At 39.9% G+C, this 21,766-nt stretch overlaps 1 protein-coding gene across 1 annotated transcript in view; it reads right to left on the bottom strand.

Moving 5' to 3' along the window:
* LOC120316067 (acid-sensing ion channel 2-like) overlaps positions 1–21,766 on the bottom strand; it is a gene marked incomplete at its 5' end in the record, with an annotated part of 111,283 nt that overhangs the window by 12,344 nt on the left and 77,173 nt on the right. The window contains 4 exons of the mRNA XM_039361244.1: positions 6,672–6,763; positions 8,001–8,154; positions 9,587–9,643; positions 11,803–11,953. Coding sequence (XP_039217178.1) covers positions 6,672–6,763; positions 8,001–8,154; positions 9,587–9,643; positions 11,803–11,953 — 454 coding nt within the window. The remainder of the gene's footprint in view (positions 1–6,671; positions 6,764–8,000; positions 8,155–9,586; positions 9,644–11,802; positions 11,954–21,766) is intronic.

The raw sequence follows: 21,766 nt of genomic DNA, 5'->3' as shown, positions 1-21,766 counted from the left end.
CCCACAGTCATGTGAACATTAAGTACTTATGATGATTGCAGAGTGCCAGGGTCATGTAATTGCTTTATGACCTTTGCAGCTGGCTTCCAACATTCAAAGTCACTGGGGGAACCTGCATCCACTTAATATCTGTGTGATTCACTTAACAACTGCAATGATTTGATTAACAAAAGTGGCAAAAAGGGTCATAAAAGGGGTGTTGTCTTACCTGAACGTCTTTTCTCAGCATAATGTTGTAGAATCCACTGGTGGGTAATCTCAGCCTTCCTGCTCAGATGAGACTAAGTCAGAACTTTAGCCACACCTCTCTCTGGGTGTGTCCTCCAGTTATTGACGAGGTGAAGCATCCATGACGAAGTCTGACGCAATGGCTCCAAATATCATGACACCTGCCTAGACTGCCTTAAAGGGGGTGTGTGGATTCTACATCATCATGCTGAGAAAAGGCGTTCAGGTAAGACAACGCCCCTTCTCCAGCATGATGAATGTAGAATCCATCGATGGGACATACCAAAGCCGCCCATGTCCCTACGGGGAGGGAAAAGTCTAGGCTTGTGTCCCCTGAGAAGAAACTACTTGCTGTAGAACCCTCCTACCAAACGAGGCATCCGCCGCTGCAAACCTATCAATCTTGTAATGTTTTACAAATGAAGAAGGGGAAGACCAGGTCGCTGCCCTACAGATCTACTCGACCGATGCCTGGGTGGACCAGGCTGCTGATGCAGCCGCACTGTGCATCAAGTGAGCAGTGATGTGTGTAGGAACTGGAAGTGACTGAGAAAGACAGGCTCGAGCAATGCATGCTCTAATCCATCTACCAATGGTCAAAGAGGATACTTTCTGGCTCATGGCAGAGGGCTGAAAGGACACGAACAATGCCTCCGACTTGTGAAAGGCTGAGGTCCGCTTCACATAATGAAGCAGAGCCCTGCGCACATCTAACTTAGGCCACTGTCTCTCCAGACGATGTGACGGATTATGACAAAAATCTGGAAGAACCAGGTCCTACGACCTATGAAACCAGGTATTGACTTTTGGAATAAAGGAGAGGTCCAATCGAAGGACCACCCTATCCTCAAAAAAGGTACACAAATCACTCCGAACTGAAAGTCGACCAATTCCAAAATCCTCCTAGCCAATGTGATAGCCACTAAGAATGCCACTTTCAAAGAAAGAAAATGAAGTGAGCAAGACCTAAGGGGCTCGAACAGTGGAGAAGTCAGGGCTTGTAACATCCTAGGTAAGTCCCAAGATGGATAACGATGCACTGCAGGTGGTCTAGCGTTAACCGCCCCTTTCAGAAAAGCACTAACTGCCGGCTGTTGCAACAAAGGAACCAGGTTGTCGCAGGTAAGGACTGTTGATAGGGCCACAACCTGCCTGCGGATGGTGCTAGGTGATAAACCCTTATTGATACCTTCCAAAAGATATTCCAATATATTAGGAATGGTGATTGATAACGGCCGGAGATGCTGCTTAGCACACCACATGCAAAAGTTCTTCCATGTGGCGTCATAAATCCTGTTAGTCAAGGGGCGCCTTGAGGCTTGGATCATCAAGATCACCCCTGACGAATAGGATTGTCTAGCTAAACTTTCCCGCTCAAATGCCAGGCAGCCAACTGGAGCCACTGTGGATCTGGATGATGAAGATTCCCTTGGCTGAGAGCAACTCTGTCCGGGGGAATCCTCCACGGTGGCGAGAGCGATAGATCCACAAGGTCGGCAAACCACGGATGCCTGGGCCAATGTGGAGCAATTAAGATTATCTCTGTCCGTTCCTGAATCAGTTTGCGAATGGTTGCCTGTATCAATGGAAGGGGAGGGAAGGCATAAAGCAGTCCCCCCGGCCACTCACACCAGAGAGCATCTGTTCCCTCCGCCTCCCATGCTGGGAACCTGGTGAAGAACCCGGGGAGTTAGGAGTTTATCGGGGAGGCAAAACGATCCAGTTGTGGATGACCAAATCTGATTGAGATCTCCCTGAACAGTGCCGGGTCCAGACGCCACTCCGAGTGGTCGACTGTGACCCTGCTCAGAGAATCTGCTTGTCGATTTGCGTCCCCCGATGTGTTCCACCCTGATGGAACCCAGATTGGACTCTGCCCACAGACCCAGATCCAAGGTCTCCAGCATGAGTGACCATGACTGGGTCCCTCCCTGCTTGTTGACATGAGCCTTGGCTCCACGTTGTCTGTCAGAATCAGGACGTGTTGTCCCGCCACTATGGAGGAAAACTAACAGAGTGCCAAGTGTATGGCTCTGAGTTTGAGCCAATTGATGTTGTGAACTAAATCCGCCCGGGACCACTGACCCTGTGCCAGATGAGTCTGTAGATGGGCACCCCAACCGAACAGACTGGCGTCTGTGGTCAAGGTGAGCCTGAGAGGTTCCTTGAAGAGGGTCCCCTTGGTCATTGCGGAGGAAGCCCACCACAGAAGAGATAACAGGGTGTGGTGAGGAACCCTCACCCTCCTTGTGGATGAACTGAGGCTTCGTTTCTGGAAGGGGAGGAGAAACCACTGAAGGTTTCTGGAGTGAAGTCTGGCCTACGGACTGATCCCCATGCAAGAAACCATCTTTCCCAGCAGTTAAGACAGCTGGATCAGAGGAACTACCTTCTCTCTCCGAATCTGGTGGACAAGCTTCCGGATGCTGATCCGGCGCTCCTATGAAAGATAAACCTTGCAAAGATCTGAATCTATTAACGCCCCTAGATGAAGGAGACACTTTGTGGGAATTGTGTGGCTTTTCTTGAAATTCATGGAAAACCCGTGATCCTGAAGTGTATTGATCGTGATTTCCAGATCTGACTGAGCCGACCTGAAAGAACTGGATTGGACAAGAATATCATCCAGATAGCATTGTACGCGCACCAGTATCATCCTGAGGTGGGCCGCCAGTACTGCCAAAATTTTTGTAAAGACCCTTGGAGCTGAAGAGAGACCAAAGGGAAGAACCCTGTATTGGTAATGCCGATGCGCGTAACAAAACCGAAGGAATCTGCGGTGTTCCGGGAGGATTGGGATGTGCAAGTATGCTTCTGTCAGATCTATGGAGGAAAAGAAATCTCCTTCCCTGATGATGGCCAGAGTGGACTTTAGGGATTGCATCTTGAACCTCCTGTAGGTCAAGAAATAATTCAGGCCCTTTAAGTCCAGTATAGCCCTCCATCCCCCCGAGGTTTTGGGTACCATGAACAGAATAGAGTAAAATCCCTCTCCCTTCTGCTTCTGAGGTACCAGTTCTATGGCCCTGATTTCTATCAAATGGGAGATGGCCGTGGCTACCAATTCTGCCTTGGTTCTGTTTCTGGATACGGGACACTGTATGAAACAGTCTGGAGGATTTGAGAAGAACTCTAGAGCGAGACCGTGTTTTATGGTCTCTCTGACCCAAGAGTCAGTGGTGGTAACCTCCCAAATGTTACTGAACAGCGACAAGCGACTGCCTATGGGAGAGTTCTCTTTGACGTCACTTGGTCTGTCTGTAAGGATGCCCTTGGCTCCAGTGTTCTGGTGGTCCTGTTGATGATCCTGTCTAGGAGGAAAGGATCGTGAGCCTCTGGGCCAATCTCAGGACTGCCCAGCCTGAAAGGGCTGCCTCCACTCCCAGGAACCACTGGGATGGAAAGACTGTCTGCGAAAATCCTGCTGGGGCCGCCTACCCAATTTTTTGGAAGGGTGTGTCAGAATCTTACGTTTGTCTTTGCCCTCAATTATATGCGGTTTGAGGACCGGGCTGAATAAATGTGTACCACTGTACGCGGCAGTCGACAGGCGCCACTTAGACTTTAAGTCAGTCTGCCACTGCTTCAGCCACAGTAGCCTGCGAGAGGCAACAGTGGCTGCAATAGATCTAGCGGAGTATCTGGCCAAATGAAGAGAAGCATCTGCTATATATTCAGACGCTGCCACTAACTTCCCCAGTGTCTGGTGTGTGCACACCTGGTCAGGAGGAACGAGCGCCTGGAGTTCATGGAGCCACATGATTGATGCCCTTGCAAAAAAGGAAGATGAAGTCGCCGCCTTAATCGCCCATGCCGAGGCCTGGTGAGCTCGGCAGAGGCAGAACTCAAACTTCTCATCCTCTGCCTTCAGAGCCTCTGCTATATCCCCTGGAATTGTGGATGTGGAAAATAAAGAAGTTAGTGGAGTGTCCACCATAGGCACTTCCAAAAGGGAAGAAAATGAAGAAGAAACATTGAAAAGTTTCTTTTCTGTGCTAGTAGCAGAAGGTAAAGTGGCCAGAGAGGACCACTGTTTCTCCACTATAGTACGAAAGACATTCGGGCAAGGGATTTGTTTCCCCTCCACTACCTGTTCTGCAAACAAAGGATTGGACTCCTGGCTAGTGGAGGTGGAAGGTTTATCCTCCTGTGCCGAAGTGAAGTTGGCTGTAGTACAGGCCTTCATAAGTAATGACCTGAAAAGGGAAGGATCAAATAGACCAGAGGTTGGTGCTTGTTCTGGCGCTTCCTCCTCCTCCTCTGACATGGGCATGTCAGCTATCTCCAGGTCCACAGACCTCTCCTCACCTAATTGAGAGGAAGGCTCGGAGATACCGGAACCGGGAACCGTAGCACGTCCCATTTGAGAAGGAGGCATGGATGGAGGTGGTGGTGGCTGCAAGGGCCATTGACTCCTAGAGGATGACATAAATTGTGTAAAAGCATGGTGCATAAATGCCTGGAACTGGTCTGACCATATATCCTGTTGGTCCATAGAACGAACCCCAGCTGCAGTGGTAGTATACGTGGCTTCAGGACCTTGTTGTGTAATAGAAGATGAGGAGCAAGGGGGACCAACCTGTTCAGTTTCCCCCTGAGGAGACCATGCCCTAGGGGCCTCATGGGAAGGCGCATATGGAGGCTCAAATGGAGAACAGTCCAATGGAACGGGGGGGGGGACCACATCAACTTCACTGGAGATGAGCCTTTGAGCTTTGGAGAATTCCCTCTCCAGCGCCTGATGTCTCCTCGAGGCCTCTCGCTCGGCTGCCTTGGAGGGCTCCTGGTGGAGCCTTTTTCTTTCCCCCCGCTTCCAAATCAGATGATCTGCGCTTTGCTTGTGTGTGGGGAATATCAGAGCCCTATGATGCCTGGGGCGAGGCACTGTCTGCCATTGCAGTCTGGATATTCTGGGTAGGAGATATCCAGAAATGGGGGGAACCCAAACACGCAGATCTGGTTGTCAGAGAGGGAAAATGACTCGTGCTCTGAACAACAACAATGGCAAACAGCCAGACAGTTCACTAGAACTATCTGTCTAGGCCTTGTGGCACAGTGCCACAAACTAATGGAACAGGTGGATTCTAATATAAATTCTCCCTCGCTAACTTAACACACGTAATGAAAGGAATGTAACCTGAGCTTCAATGAGTAGTTAGATCAAATAATATAAATGCAATATAATGATCAACCACATGATTGGTCTTGATAACGCACAGAATTGTCCTGAATAGCATTAAATACTTCCCCCCGGTAGAGGCCTGACACAGCAGGCTCAGGAGACGAATAATGTAGGCCCAATTATACTCTGAGAACACGAGGTTCCTACAAAATGGCGTCCGTGCCTAAAAGCGCATTTAAAATGGCGTCCGCACCTAAACAAGTGGTCAAAATAGTGGCCACACCTGTGCAGTCCCTCTTAAAATTGGCGGCCATGCCGAGAACTGCAAAGAGAAGGCTACTAACCTCCTGGAAGGGAAGGGCTTTAAGGGATCTCCCAATATATTTAAAGTCCTCTTTACCCCGTTCGTCAAAAACATTTGCTGTTAAGTCGCGCAGCCTCTGCTGCGATCCAAAATTCGCCTGCTTCCGTGGCATCAACAACAATTCGAAAGGGAAGCCCTCCGGTCTGCCCGAGCTCCGAGGAAACTCCTAGTCGCCGCAAGCCAGCTATTCTGCTGATCCACGCTCCCGCTGATCAGCTGGATCGGAGCTAAAAGCCCCACTCCAGATCGGCCTGTAGTCTGCTGCACAGGAGCCTGTTAGGCTCGTTGAAGCCTAAAAGGCCTGAGCAATAGACCAATACAATTGCCAATTTGAATCCAAATTTCAATAAAGAATAAATGACGATAATTAAGATATTTTTGAATGTAAATAAAATCCAATTAGTGAATCAATCAAATTAATTAACCTAGTCTAACTGAGAAGCCAGCAGAGTTGCATCCTACTGAGGTGAGACTAAGTCAATAACTGGAGGACACATCCAGAGGGAGGCGTGGCTAAAGTTCTGACTTAGTCTCATCTGAGTAGGAAGGCTGAGATTACCCAGCGGTGGATTTTACATTCATCATGCTGGAGAATAGGATGTGACTCACTTAACAATTGCCTTGCTTAATAATGGAAATTCTTGTCTCAGTTGTGATTGTAATTCGAGAACTACCTATAGAGCAGAGTAGGTCAGTGATGCTAAAGGCTTCTGGGTCATATTTATTCAGTGGTCAAAGTAATAAGGAGAGTCAATTGCAGCCTAGGGCATTTTTTAGTGCTTGTTGGGTTTACCTCTCTTTCTCTCTTCCTGTGTCCATGTTGCTTTGTTTCTGCTTTCTATTGTTCCTCACCAACTGACAGGAGTTTCCTGAGATTAGAGAACTTCATAGGGCTGAAGCTCCACATTGCATACAAACTACAATTGTGTTGTATATATGCATAGAATATTTACTCACCAAGTAATGCTGCCATTTCATAGGCTTTCCTCTGCTCAATGGTCTCATAGTTAAGAGCTTCAAAGAATATATCCAGTACAAGTATATTCTCCCTAAGGAAAGAAAACAGGCAGCCAGGAGGACATCAAGAGGAAGCAATTCATTCCTTGAGAGTAAGTAAGAACATGCAAGCTCCAGTGCTGTTGGACTATGATTTCCATTGTACCAAACCACTGATAATGTTAGTTGCGGTTATAATTCAAATGGTACTAAGGGTCCCATATATCCCATTCCTCTCTTATAGTTTCTTGATAACAGAATATTCACTCTTGTCTTATCTACCATTTTTCCCTGAATACTTGTTCCAAATGTGCAGGTGATTAAGAATAAAAGCTGCTTGTAGACAACCCTGATTCCCTTGGAGACTGGGAAGAAGAAAGATGCCACAAAGTCCCGGTAAACAATAGGCATGCCTTACTAGGTTTGATCTCCCTTCTCAAAACTGGCACTTTCCAGATACGCTGGTTATAATTCACAGAATTCTTAAAATTACATCCTACCAAATTTGGAGTATACCAGCTTGGAGCAGATAGTCCATCTTTCTGTTTCCATAATAAACAATGATATGGAGGCAGGGCTTTAAGGCAATAATTCTTTGAAGATATTGCTATTCTCAACAATTGATAGTCAGGTGTAGACTCTAATGAACCTGGAGGGTCCATACTAATAATTTTACCGATGGTCTAGATGTACAGTTTGGAGATTTTGACTTGGCCATTTGTGCAAAGTTCCTTGGTTTCAAGAATATTGATTGCAAAAACAGCTTACTAGAACACAATAATTGATTGTAGGGACCAAACCCAAGATACAGTGTCCCGTAAAATCCTGACTTCCAATATATCTCTTCTGAACATTACAAGAACAGAATATTTGCATCTTTCATCAATCTAGTTTATTGATTGTTTTGATTGTGTACTTATTTCTGGATCTCCTGACCTTTAACTGGAGACTTTAGATTGTGTCTTCTATCTGTGTTTGATTAGGCCCTTGCCTCTAGCACTGAACCTTGTTTGATACTCTGGAAACCCTAAATTTTTACTGACTGGATTTCTAATTCCAGATCCAGTTGGGTGGCTTATTCAGTGGTCTTGGTAGCAAGTAACGCATAATTGTTCTGAAATTTGAAATCTAACCAATCTGGAAACTGATACCTGAGTGAATCTCAAATGAATGAATCCCAACTGATACTTGACAATAACCACCATATATTTTGTTATTACACAACTTCCCTTTGGGTTACATTACTTAATAAGATGATTATTCCACCCCTGTTTAACCAGGATTACGTACGAGATATATTTCTCTGACTTGTTAAACTTCTTCTCAAGGTATTTAGCTGAGGTCTTGCTGGGGATCTTAACCATGGACAGCTCCTTGTTGTAACGGGTCAAATTGCATGGGGTTTGGCACTCACAATAATCATTTCCCTTTTCACCGAGAAGCACTGTAAGGCAAAGTAAGAATCAGATGGGTCACTGGTAAAATTCAATCCCATGTAGATGGAAGAAGTACTTTTCTGACCTAGATGAAAGATTGAACTAGACCTGCATTATTTAACTTGGTGCCTTTCAGTTGTGGTTGACTATAATTCCCATGATCCTACCCAGGGAATATCCAGAGGGGTTATATATGCTCATGAAATGGAAGAATATGCTTTTGGAAAAGGCAGATTTATACCCACACAATAATAGCTAGGCCAGTGCCACTAGAATGTTTTATTTAACTCATGGCAGAGATAACTAGGACCCTATGTTCTCTTTTCTGTTCACCAAAGACATTCATTAAAGTTCTATTGTTAACAATCATAGCTAAAAAAAAAGCCACTGATGGGGGTAATCCATTATGAATTCTGTCCTCCTTTTAAAAAGTCTATTAACAGTCCAATTTATATGCTGTAGTGACAGTGAGTTTGCTGCCAGAAATAGCCTCTGCCTTCCCTGTTTTTTTTGCAGTAATATGTGGAAACTTGTTCTTAGATTATACTCCATGCTCAGCTATATGTAACTTTACACATGAAACAGAAATGTACAAATTGTTCCATGTGTAATACATATCAAACTCAAAAACAACAGATTTACATTCAAAATGCTAAATGCTGAGTTTGAAACAGTTGCCCTCATCATTCCAAATATGTGCCAAGCTGAAATTTGAAATAGCCCAAGCTAAAAGCACTCCATTTTGAGTTCAACATGCACTTATCCAAGGTCAAAGGAACAAAAGGAGTGATAAGCAGAACTGACCAGTGCCTAATCCTTTCTTTTCCTACCCCAGAAATCATCTGTCTTGTGGAACAAACCAGTACGTGAATAGAGATACCATAGGAGAATGAAGAATGAGGGAGATATGAATCTAAATAAATACCATATCAATACTGCAGCTGCCCAGAAGTGTTCACAAAGTTAAAATGTCAAAAATAAAATTTTGCTTTTGAATTCTGACTTGATGAGAATTCTTTACAGTACACATTTCTAATGAATTTCAAGGCAAAAATGTTCACCTCCTTAAATTAACTGAGGGAGAGAAACTGAATTTGGATGCTGCAAATTTAAACATGAACTTAGAATTTCATTCTTCCCAGTTTTTCCCAAGGGCCATCACAGGCAGAAATTGCAAGTTCTAGGAAAACAAGTTATATTGTGACTGAGTTATGTCATGTGCTATGGAAGGTTTGCATAAGCCAATCTACAAGGAGGCAGCTGATATTTGCTTGGTTGTGTGCAAGACACCCTCTATTTGTATGCAGAGGAATTTTCATTCTTATGTAACATATTCTGTAACAATATATTCTCAGTCTGAAATGTGATCTTTTTGAAATATCAGCCTAGATTAGAAGAAATAAGCAATCCTGATGGTAAGAAAATTCCTTCAGAACTTACCTAGTGCAGGCTCTGCACACTCCTTATACTGCTCCGGTGTACAAAATGGAGCATCCCCTGTATACATATATATATATAAAAAGGGGGTCATTTTTATTATAAGCTTAGAAATGATGGTTTTCTTTCTAAAATGCTTAGGAAAATCACTATCAGGTTTCAGTCACATATTGGCAAACAAAATTCCTAAGGGAAACATAGCAATTAGAGATCACATGGGTGGTGTTCCAGGGATGGATATTGCATTCCCTGATTTTTTTTCTTCCTCTGTTGGCTCTGTCACAATAATATAATGGAAGAAGATGGGTGCATATATCTCTTCTTGTTTTATTTCTCACAAGGATTGGAATCCTAACAGTCTACAACTGTTTGGTGAGTTTGCAGCATTCATGATTTGAATTAGGAAAGCATGAAGTTCACTCAGTCTGTCTGCAAAACTTAAGCTACCCTGTTTATAGAGATCTGGGAGATGTAGGTATGTATGAGTGTGAATATATGCATGAACGTGTGTGCAACTATTTTTATGCATCCATGCAGATGAACAGCCACAATTAACACCTATCTGAAATCAAAGACTATTGTTAGAAAAATAACTGCATCATTTCCTAAATGCTTATCTAACATAAATCCCATCAAATTCATTAGGCTTACTGTGGAAAAATGTTTTTGATTTTATTTTAAAAAATAAGATTTTAAAAACTGGACACTAGAGGAACTCAAAGATTACAATTAAAGGAGAAAAACATATGAACTCCATTATAGAATGGAACTAAATATTCTAACACTGGACATATTAAAGGATGTTTTTATTGTAAATCATGAGAATCACTTGCTTATGCGATGGGTGGTTATATAAAATAGATAAAACTTGATAAATTATATGAAATTAGATAACTGAGATAAAATTAGACAAATAAATATTTTTGAACAATGGTCTCAGAAATTAGTTTTAATAGTGCCAATAGAGACATCTGCCTCTCTGGAGATTGTGTCCAAAAGATGTTATGGAAGAAGAACAAATTCTACCTGACAAGATCAAGACTGAGAATGATGAGAAGAAAGATATTACACTGCACATAAAAATAGAAACCAGCCTATGTGTTAATAATTACAAGGGATATGCAAAATAAACCAAAAGAGAGACCTGGATAATTTTTCTATATTGGATTTGCAAAAGAGTTTTTAAAAATCTTGTGAAAAAGAACAAATGAACATTTTTTTTAAAAAAAATTCAAATTCTATGACATTATTTCAATGAACTAAAAATTAAGATTGTTAGACGTAAAAGGAAGGAATATAAAGTTGATTTAGTTGATCAAGATTTGTTGTTATTTCTGGTAACCTTTAATGGACTTTTGCTGACACCAAGATTGGAAAGGCAGTCTTTTATGGTCTTGTTTATAGATAAGAGAAAGGATATAGGAAGAGGAGATCATTTGTTGTATTTTAAAAGGAGGTGATCAGTTACTAAAATTGCTTATAATTGTTGTGGTGAAGGTGGATAATCACTTATACATTTCTCTTCTTTCTACTATAGTCTTCCTTTTTTATTTATCTTCCTATATTTTCCTTTTTTCTTTTCTGTATCTTCTACTTTTTCTTTTTATTCTTCGTTTTTTTAGTATGTATTAATTTTTTGATATTATAATTTATAATCTTTGAATAAAATTACTATTAAAATGAATTCATTAGGGCTTACCCTTAAGTATGTAGCTTAAAGCATGCAGATTTACACAAAAACAGTGCTTTTGCCTCTTTATCTCTAAAAACAAATAAAATGAAGGCAGGGAAAAGATTTGAAGTAAAAAATCAGACAGATATTTCTTAAGTTCTGTAATTATTGGGCATAGAAGCTCTTTATATCTAGCTTTAAAATTTTAAGAACAATTACCTTCAGATTGTTCTTAAAAGAAACAAACCTCTACTATTAATATACAAGTATTTTGAGGAACATAACATTATTAACAGTAGAAACCACCTCTCAGTGATCAAGGTTTGAATTCTTTGTGCTGCGTGCTAGAGAGCATCTGATGGTTATTGAAAATAGCCCTTATAGCGATAACCTGAATATGAAGCTTACTAATTCAAAGATTGAAGGGTGGATACAAGCCAAACCACAATTATCTCTAGAGCCATTGATCCCCAGATACGTTAGAGGGTTCAAAGATAGTTTCAACATGCATTCTGTGTTTTGGCAGAACTCATTTCAAAAGACTTACCTGGCATGTGAACCATTTTGCAATTGCAATTCTCTACCACGTAGCGGGTCTCACAACTGATCCTGCATGCAGTGATGCTATAGATGGGGAAAAATTCCAGGCCAAAATCTGATGAGTGGCACTCACCCCATGGAGGTGGAAGGTATGTCAGCTGTAAGAAAAAGGCAGAGATTCGAATCAACCAGTGGCAAATAATGGCATTTATTCCTAACCATAAGAATTCTAAACACTCAGAATTCAGTAAAGGTACAGTACTGAATTTCTCTGGGTGATGTTAAAAAAATGCTGACAAAAAGAGAATTAAAAATAATAGTAAAAGACACTGATGTTTAAAAAAGCCAATCATAACGATAAAAACAACATAGATAGTATGGCTCTTTCTTTTCTGGCCACTTCCCCTGATTTGGGGTATGCACGGGTAATGTTTCTCAAACTTTTTGTAATTGTGGACATTCTAAGAAATACAATTCTGTCTATGTTTTTGCTATTAGGAGTATGGGAACTTGCATTTTTGGAGAGAAGGGTCATGAGTAAGGTCACATTTATGTAGATCTGGCTTCCTCCCTTTTAAAAATTGTTTTTAAATTAATTTTTTGTATCTCAATTACAAATCTTTTAGTATCAACTGAATTATTTTATGTATCCCATCCCATAACAAAATTTCTGTAAACTGGTTGGTCAAAGTTCCCCAGCAGAAATCTCTAGGTATTAAGGAGCTCAGAGAAAGTTCACTTTATTATCTTTATTCTTCCTAACAAAAAGAAAATTAAAAATAAATGATGTAAAGAGAGTCAGGACTATGCTGGTCTGCTAGAAAGACAACTCTTCTGACACTGAAGAGAACAGGATCCAATCTAGTGTGGGGAAAGGAGCTGGAAAAAGTAAGATGGAGCTTGAGAATGGCTTGGATACAGAAGAAATTAAGGGGGGGAAAACCAATGCATCACTGGGGAAAAAGCATTTGGACAGCTGTTTGGAATACCCCCAAATACTCCATTTTAAGCCCCCATTCCAACCTGTCATGACACAAACCCAGGTGTAGATTATCTTCCTACTGTCCCCCCAAAATGATAGAACATAAGAAGAAAACAGAAATCAGCTTTCTTAGCATGGGGGGAAAGCAGAAATGCACATATACAGTAGTAGCCAAAATTGTGGAAACCTTTTGGGAAAAGTATACATTTGAGGTTTGATGACTAATAACACCACTTTTTTTGGAGTAGTACCATAAAATTATATATCAATGGAAAAATAATTTAATCAAGAATGTAATGCAATAATTTTTATTAAGGATTTGCTATTAGAATAGCAGTTATAAGGAAGAGAAGTGAAACACATAGAAAAAAATGAGATATACAAAAATTACCACCATAGAAAAACAAGATATACAAAAATTATCAAGATGTCAGTTAATACTTAGTTGGGTAACCTTTAGTATGAATTACAGCCTTACAACGTCTTCTCATGGAGTGAACCAAGTCCTTTAGTTCTGCAGCTGTTATAATGTGAAATCAAGATTGAATGATTGCTTCTATTAACTGGGTTTTATTGCTGGGTCACTTCTTTAGTCGGCTCCATAGATTTTCAGTTGGGTTAAGATCTGGGTTATTCCCAGGCCATTCCAACAGTGGAATATGATTATCTTGAAACCACTTTTTGCACACAGTAGCAACATGACATGGAGCTGAATCCTGTTGAAATATAAATGCTTCATTGTCTTGGAAAAGATCATGTGCAGAAGGCTTCAGTTTGGGCTCAAGTATTTCATTAATGTATTTTTGGCCATTTATATTCCCATTAATCACACAAATTCTGCCCACCCCTTTTGATGTCATACAACCCCAGATCATAAGACTGACTGGGTATTTCATGGTACATGTAATGCAATCAGGATGCAAATCTTCTCTGATTCTTCGTATTTTATGCCATCACTACCAAACAGGGAGATCTTTGTCTCATCACTCCAAATAACACTGTCCCATTGTTCCTCTGTCCAGATAACATGGGTTTTAGCCCAGTTTAGTCTTTTCAACCTTTGTTTGAGAGATAAAAGTGGCTTTTTTCATAGAATTCTAGATTTTAGGCCAAATTCCTGCAGTCTGTGCCAAACAGTCTTTGCACTCAATTTCACATTGCATTGCGCCATGTCATCTTGTATACATCCAGATGATTTTCTTCTGTCACGTAGATACAGTCTCTTAATTCTTCTATCATCACTTGCTGTTGTGCACCTTTTCCTGCCTTTACCAGTGTGATTTTGTAGTGACTGAGTCTCCTTATACTTCTTCAAAAACTTAGAAATGCCACCTTTGGTTAAGTTTCCACCAATTTTTATTCTAATTTCTTTATAACTGTAGCCTTGCTCACTTAATAATACTATTTTACATCGCTTTCTGGATGACCAGTCAACTCTTTGCACTATTACTTTAATTTTATTATATTTTACAAGCTCACTAAATGAAAGTACACAAAAAAACCCAACCAACTTGATAGTGGTCACATAACACATTGACAAATGTCTTCCTCTCAGCTTCAATACATGACATCAATAACTGAATCCTACTGTGATCTGATTGGCTCATTGCCAAAACAAGATGACACCTGATTGGCTCTCTAAACACTCATGCTCATTGGCTAAAAGCAGATGAAGGAAAGCTACCTGATATCAAACTAAGCAAGTTGTGCTTCCTTTTTCGGGTTATTTGGCTATAACCTTTTATAGAACACAGATAATTGAACAAACTTTGTTGTATTACATTCTTGATTAAATTATCTTTCCACTGCTATATAATTTTATGGTATTACTCCAAAAAAGTGATGTTATTAGCCATCAAACCTCAAATGTACACTTTTCCCAAAAGATTTCCACAATTTTGGCCACTACTGTACATAGAGACAGCATATAAGTATCTACCCCTGATTATACTCTCACAGATACACATACATGTGTACACATACACAGAGAGAGGTCTGCAAAGCAGTGGCCAGAAAAGTGCAAGATGATGATATAAGCCCCACCATCCCCAGGGACAGTCTGTTAACTGGAATATTGTTTGTATCTCATTTTGCTTCCACCTGTGTCTGGATGCAGCTCTGTTTGCACATATCCCGATTAATCCCTGGGGAGAAAGTTGTACATACAAATGCAGAAACTTAATAAGTTACTTCAGTGGATTGAAGTCACACCCTGCTTGTTTCCCCTGTCATGGTAAATAAGTGGAATTCACGTGAAAGGACTCAGGATTCTAGCAATCTCAAAAATATACTAGAATCATAAGGTTGGAAGGGCTTTGGAAGTCTTCTAAACCAGAGGTCCCCAACCCCTGGTCTGTGGACTGGTACAGGGCCATGGCAGGCCAGCAACTGGTCCACACAAACAAGTAAAACCCCATCCGTGGGATTCAGGCAGCACACAAAACCACGCCCCTTCCTGTCTGCAGAAAAAACTCTCTCCACGTAACTGGTCCCTGGTGCCCAAAAGGTTGGGGACCTCTGTTCTAGACCAATGATATCAGATTTGGAGTAGGGATGAAGGAGAAACTAGAAAAAGAAATATCAAATTCAAAAAATGGGCCAAGGGCTACTGGGAAATTTAATCAGATCATCCCTAAAGTAGAGGCAGTTGAGTGGCAGTAAGAAAATTAATGACCATTTCTTTCTAAATCCTTTTCCTTTCTGGTTAAATGATCCTGAATGAATACATGCAACCTATCTCTGGTGCACACATACACAAAACCTCAAAGATCAATACTAGAAAAGAACACAGACATATGCAATGCATTATTGCATTAGACAAAAGGCAATGCAATCACCTCCTATGGACATTGTTATGAAAGATTTGGAAAAAAAGTGCTAGAAGCCATGTCTGCATATTTTCCCTACCTTGTTAGCTATTTATTACTGTATTTCATTTTTGCATTTTTTTTTTAAAAAGGTTACTTGGCCAGGAACATAGTTTCACTTATTAGTACAGCACATGTAAACTCCAACTTGGTAATTATACTAATTCACTATTGATAGCTTAATAATGCCATAACTTAATCATACTGGCCATTTTCCACACAGACATATCTTACTTTAGAATAGCTGCACAATTTCAAGAGCAGGACTATATATAATATATTGAAATAAATCTTATCGTAGGACTGTTTCCAATTAGGATAGTTCATAGTATTATCACTATAAACTGAGCTTAAAAAAATACTTGCTAGTAACCATGATAGGTCCAAAAATCTCCTAAATTTACACAATTGTAGGTCACTCCAGAATAGAACAAATCCCATTCAGTCACAGAAATGAGCATCCCAGAGAACATTTTATTTATTACAATAAACAAAGAAAGGAAAGAAGACAAAAGAAAAATAATCTATAAAGGCATAAACATCTCATATGCAAATCAAAGCCACTCTTAAATGTCTATTCTATTATATAATTAAATTATTAATATTTAGTTCACTTGTCGTGGAAAATAAGTTGGAAATGAAATTTTTAATCAGCATATGTATCTCCCAGTTGGGATTCCCAATCCTAAAACACTTGACTATAGAAAGAGAAGTAAATTCTTCACTCCACTGGGCAATTGATGCAAATCGGCATCTTCCAAATCCTGTACCATTAATTATTTTCCAATCATAAAAATGCACAATATCCATTTTCACTGACCTCTTAGCTTCCAAATCACTGGTATATATTTTAATGAAACATGAGATTACAAAAATCAGTGAGTTTTCTGGAACATAAGTAATATGTATAATAACTTTTCTCTGACAAGAAATAACTGCAGCACAAGATCACATTAAATGAGCCAATGTGGCATTGTAAGTATCACATTTTCATAATTAGCTGAATCTATCAATTTTTTTTCTTGAAAAGATTTGCAATAGCCATTAAATAGTAATTTTTGTTAAATTAATCATTATTTTAAATTTGGAAGTCATATAAATGTGTCATAGAGATGACAAATGCTCTTGCACTGACATTTATGTACCGGACACCCTGATTCCATATTCTAAATTTAAAGTTAATAAAATGAAAAACAGCAACCTAAGGTAGTCCTAAAATCATTTTTATATATATATCTGAATTTCACACAAAAAAGTTTTCCTTCTGCCAATTTACCTTTCCTCTTCTTTTATGGTATACATGTTGAAGATTTCGAAACTCATCAATGACAAATGATTCCATAAAAGCCTCTATGTATTTATATATATTCTGGGAACTTCAATGATTCTCAGGGCAAATTTGAGTAGATTTGTTTTAAAAAGCTTGATTTCACTGGACAACAAAGATTTTGCTTCCTGAATACGTCTGGGTGTGTCTTATAGATTTTTGGCTGCTAATTATGAAAATTACCTGTAATTTAATCTATCAGGTACTATTTTATAGAAATTTTCTATTTTTATATAATGGCAATGTACACTCTTCAGTTGTTGTTGTTGTTGTTCAGTTCTAAGTTGTATCTGACTCCTCACAGTCCCATGGACCATAACAGGCCTCCACTATCTCCCAGAGTTGCCCAATTTCATGTTCATTGCATTGATGATACCATCTAACCATCTCATCTTCTGCTGTCTCCTTCTCCTTCTGCCTTCAATCTTTCCCAACATCAAAGAGTCCTCTCTTCTCATTAGTTAGTCAAAATATTTGCACTTCAGCTTCAGTATCTCTCCTTCCAAATAATAGTCAGGATTGGTCCATAGGATTTTGTTGGTCCACAGATCAAATACATCATCAATGAGAAGTGGTTTGAAGATTTGTTAGTAGGGCCAGAGAAAATTGCTTGGAAAACATTCAAGAATGTTGTTGAAAAATTTCTTGGCAATTACAAAGCACAAAACTGCATTCAACTGGTTGACAAATGTCTTATAAGACTATGAAGTACAACATGTCATTGAAGATTCATTTTCTGCATTCACACAGGAGGGTTTTTTTTCCTGAAAATCTAGGAACAATCAATAACAAACATGGTGAAAGGTTCCACCAGGACATTGACACAATGGAAACATGGTATCAGGACAATTGGAATCCATCAATGCTGGCTGACTGTTGTTGGACACTGCAGGAAGAGACATTAGATATTGAATATGAACAAAAATCAGCAACTAAACACTTGTAGTTCTGTTGAACTCATTCAGTATCTTGGAAAAATTATGTGATTTAATACATTATAGTCATTACAAGTTAATTTTATATTTCTCACAATTCCTACATGATACAGTCATTCTGAAATTACATTTGTGTTCAATTTGAAGGGATCTTTCATAATCACCAAAAGTTATTCAGGAAGCAAACTTCTGAAAAAAGTTGTTGTCCAGTGATTTATTTTCATGCAAAATATAACATACTATTAGCAATCTATTGTAAAGATCCTTAAATGGTAAAGATCCAAATCACCGGAGAGAGTATCACTAAATTCATCTGGGGAACTCCAGTTGCAGCTCTGCTAATCCCTTTAATAGTTATTGAAAGCCACACTTTTCTTTGGTTGTACTGGAACTTGGGAAACATTTCTCCTGGGGGGGGCACACACCACTGATAGCTTTAAAGCTGAACTTCTGTAAGCCAGTATTTAGCTAATTTGCCTTGTTTTTACATGATTTAAGTATTTTGTTTCAACTGTCTTTGTTCTACCTACTTTTGTATTCAAAGCTGCATACAGGAAGGAAATTATTGGTAGTAAAATGTGATACAGGCATAAATATTAACAATGATTTCAGCTGAAGAAATATGAATGTTCCTCCTCAACTTTAAAATCCAGATAGGTGGGGAAACAAATTCTGTGCCAAAGAAGTTGCATCTGGAATCCTTCACCTACTGGTTGCAAAAACTATACTGTGGGGAGCATGATATACCATCAGAGAAGTTCTTCTAGAGGACAGAATTATCAGTTTTTTTATGACAGGGACAAAATGCCATTGAAGGGCCTCCCTGTCTCATTTACATTCTTCTATCGAGATAATAGCACAGCATCTGCCACCATTTAGTCATCTGGAGAGGAGAGCAACACCCGTATGTTGCAGATACTATGATACTGGTGAATAAATATTCGTCAACCCTGATGACCTGGCGTCTGTTCCAGACTGGCTGCTGTGCAAATCTTTGAAGTTGTTTAAAGTGTGCTGCAATGTAGATGATGAGCTCGGCAATGATGGAATAAATACATATTTAATTTCAATGTTTCTCAGGAAGCCACCTCTGAGTTGGTCACATGGCCCTTGAGCTGGCCTAATGTCTGCAGGAAGGCAAAGCTTGAATACTTAATTGAGCCTTCCTGGGTGTGCCTTTGATTTGCAGAAGTGGCAAGAAGAAAGGCTTGCTTTGCTCTGAAAGAATGTTGTCAGGGCCACATTTGGGACTTGCAGTGAAACAGCAACCAGAACCTGAAATGTAATGCACATAAAATATTTAACTAGTGAGAGAGAAAAATGGGGTTCCTAGTATTTAGGCCAGTGTTTCTCAACATTGACAACTTGAAGCTGTGTGGACTTCAACTTCCTAAACCCTTTTGAAGTTCTCACATCTTGTCAAGTTGAGAAACACTGGTTCAGACTGATCCAGAGAGACCTTTCTTTGCTATCCAAAGCTCTGGAAGAGAAAATAGGATAGAAGAAGAATGATATTATTTATTTGGATCTGACCAATTTAAATATAATAATAATAATAATAATAATAATAATAATAATAATAATAATAATAATAATAGTACAACAGCATCTAGTTGAAAACAATCTCTTTCCACCTGAGCAGAAAGGAAACCGCCCCAATAGCAGAGGAACAAAAGATCAACTCCTAATAGACAAAATGATCTTGGAAAACTGCAAGAGAAGGAAGACCAACCTGAATGTGGCATGGATTGACTACAAAAAGGCATTTGACTCTCTGCCACATGATTGGATAATCAAGTGCCTAGAAATAACAGGAGTAAGTAGAAACATCAGAAAATTTGTGCAAAGATCGATGGCACAATGGAAGACACAGTTGCAGATCAATGGTGAGAAGCTGGGAGAGGTTAATATCAAGAGAGGAATATTTCAAGGAGATTCATTATCACCATTACTATTTGTTATTGCACTGTTTCCTCTGTCAACAATACTGAATAACTCAGGACATGGCTATCAAACATCAAAAACATCTGCTAGACTATCCCACCTCCTTTACATGGATGATCTGAAGCTGTATGGAAAAACATCATCTGAAATAGAATCGCTGCTCAACACTGTCCGTATATATAGCCAAGATATTGTAATGGAGTTTGGCTTGGACAAATGTGCCACACTTACTATCAAACAAGGAAAAATAGTGAAAACTGAAGGAATCAAGATGCCCCACGAAAATAACATTAAGAGTCTGGATGAGGAAGAGTACTACAAATACTTGGGTATCCTTCAAGCTGACAACATCAAGCACACTGAAGTCAAGAAAAAGATTAGAGGTGAATACATCAAGAGAGTGAAGAAGATCTTAAAGTCCAAACTCAATGGAGGAAATACCATAAAGGCAATCAACACCTGGGCAATCCCAGTCATTAGGTACACAGCTGGAATAGTGGACTGGACTCAAGCAGAACTAAAAGCAATGGATAGGCAGACCAGAAAAATAATGACAATGAATCACGCCCTTCATCCACGCAGTGACATTGATAGACTTTATCTACCAAGGCAAATAGGTGGGCGTGGAATGCTACAAGTACATCAGATGGTTGAAGAAGAAAAAATGGCTTTGGAAGAATATCTGAAGAACAATGATGAAGATGCACTGAAATTAGTATATCAGGAAGGCTTACTAACTACTGGAGAGACCAAACTGGCCTACAAGAAAGACCAAATGAAGAACAGAATAGAGGCATGGGAAGACAAAGCACTACATGGCCAATACATGAAAAAAATAGCTGGGAAAGCAGATAATAATAAAACCTGGCAATGGCTAAGAGCAGGAAAATTGAAGAAAGAGACCGAGGGACTAATTCTGGCTGCACAAGACCAAGCCTTAAGGACAAATGCATACAAAGTCAAAATTGAGAAGACAGCAACAGACAGTAAGTGCCGCCTATGCAAAGAAGCTGAAGAAACAGTGGACCACTTGGTAAGCTGTTGCAAGAAGATTGCACAACTGATTACAAGCAGCGGCATGACAAAGTAGCAACAATGGTGCATTGGAAGATCTGCAAAAAATATCATTTGCCTGTAAGCAAAAACTGGTGGGATCATAAAATAGAGAAAGTCATAGAAAATGATAAAATTAAACTGCTCTGGGACTTCAGAATTCAAACAGACAAGCACCTGCAACATAACACCCCAGACTTAACAATTGTCGATAAGAAAGACAAAAAAGTCTGGATAGTGGATGTGGCAGTGCCTGGAGATAGCAGAATAGAAGAGAAAGAACTGGAGAAGATAACAAAATACAAAGACCTACAAATAGAAATAGAAAGACTGTGGCAAAAGCAAGCAAGGGTAGTACCAATAGTCATAGGCTCCTTGGGTGCAATCCCAAAACAACTGGAGCACCACTTGAACACCATTGGCATTGACAAATTCGCTATTAGTCAATTGCAAAAGGCAGCCTTATTAGGAACTGCTTCCATCCTGCGACGATATCTGTAATACCATCAAACATCCACATCTGCCTATCCCAGGTCCTGGGTAAGGACTCGATAGGTAGACAAAATGCCAAATCCAGTCTGAACATCTGGCTGACTGTGTGATGATCGATAATAGTACAACAGCATCTAGTTGAAAACAATCTCTTTCCACCTGAGCAGAAAGGAAACCGCCCCAATAGCAGAGGAACAAAAGATCAACTCCTAATAGACAAAATGATCTTGGAAAACTGCAAGAGAAGGAAGACCAACCTGAATGTGGCATGGATTGACTACAAAAAGGCATTTGACTCTCTGCCACATGATTGGATAATCAAGTGCCTAGAAATAACAGGAGTCAGTAGAAACATCAGAAAATTTGTGCAA

This window comes from Crotalus tigris, unplaced genomic scaffold, assembly GCF_016545835.1.
Source record: "Crotalus tigris isolate CLP2741 ecotype Arizona unplaced genomic scaffold, ASM1654583v1 scf7180000019221.656610, whole genome shotgun sequence".
NCBI lineage: Eukaryota > Metazoa > Chordata > Lepidosauria > Squamata > Viperidae > Crotalus > Crotalus tigris.
The sequence above is the reverse complement of the archived record's forward strand: the minus strand, read 5'-3'. Positions and strand labels throughout refer to the sequence as shown.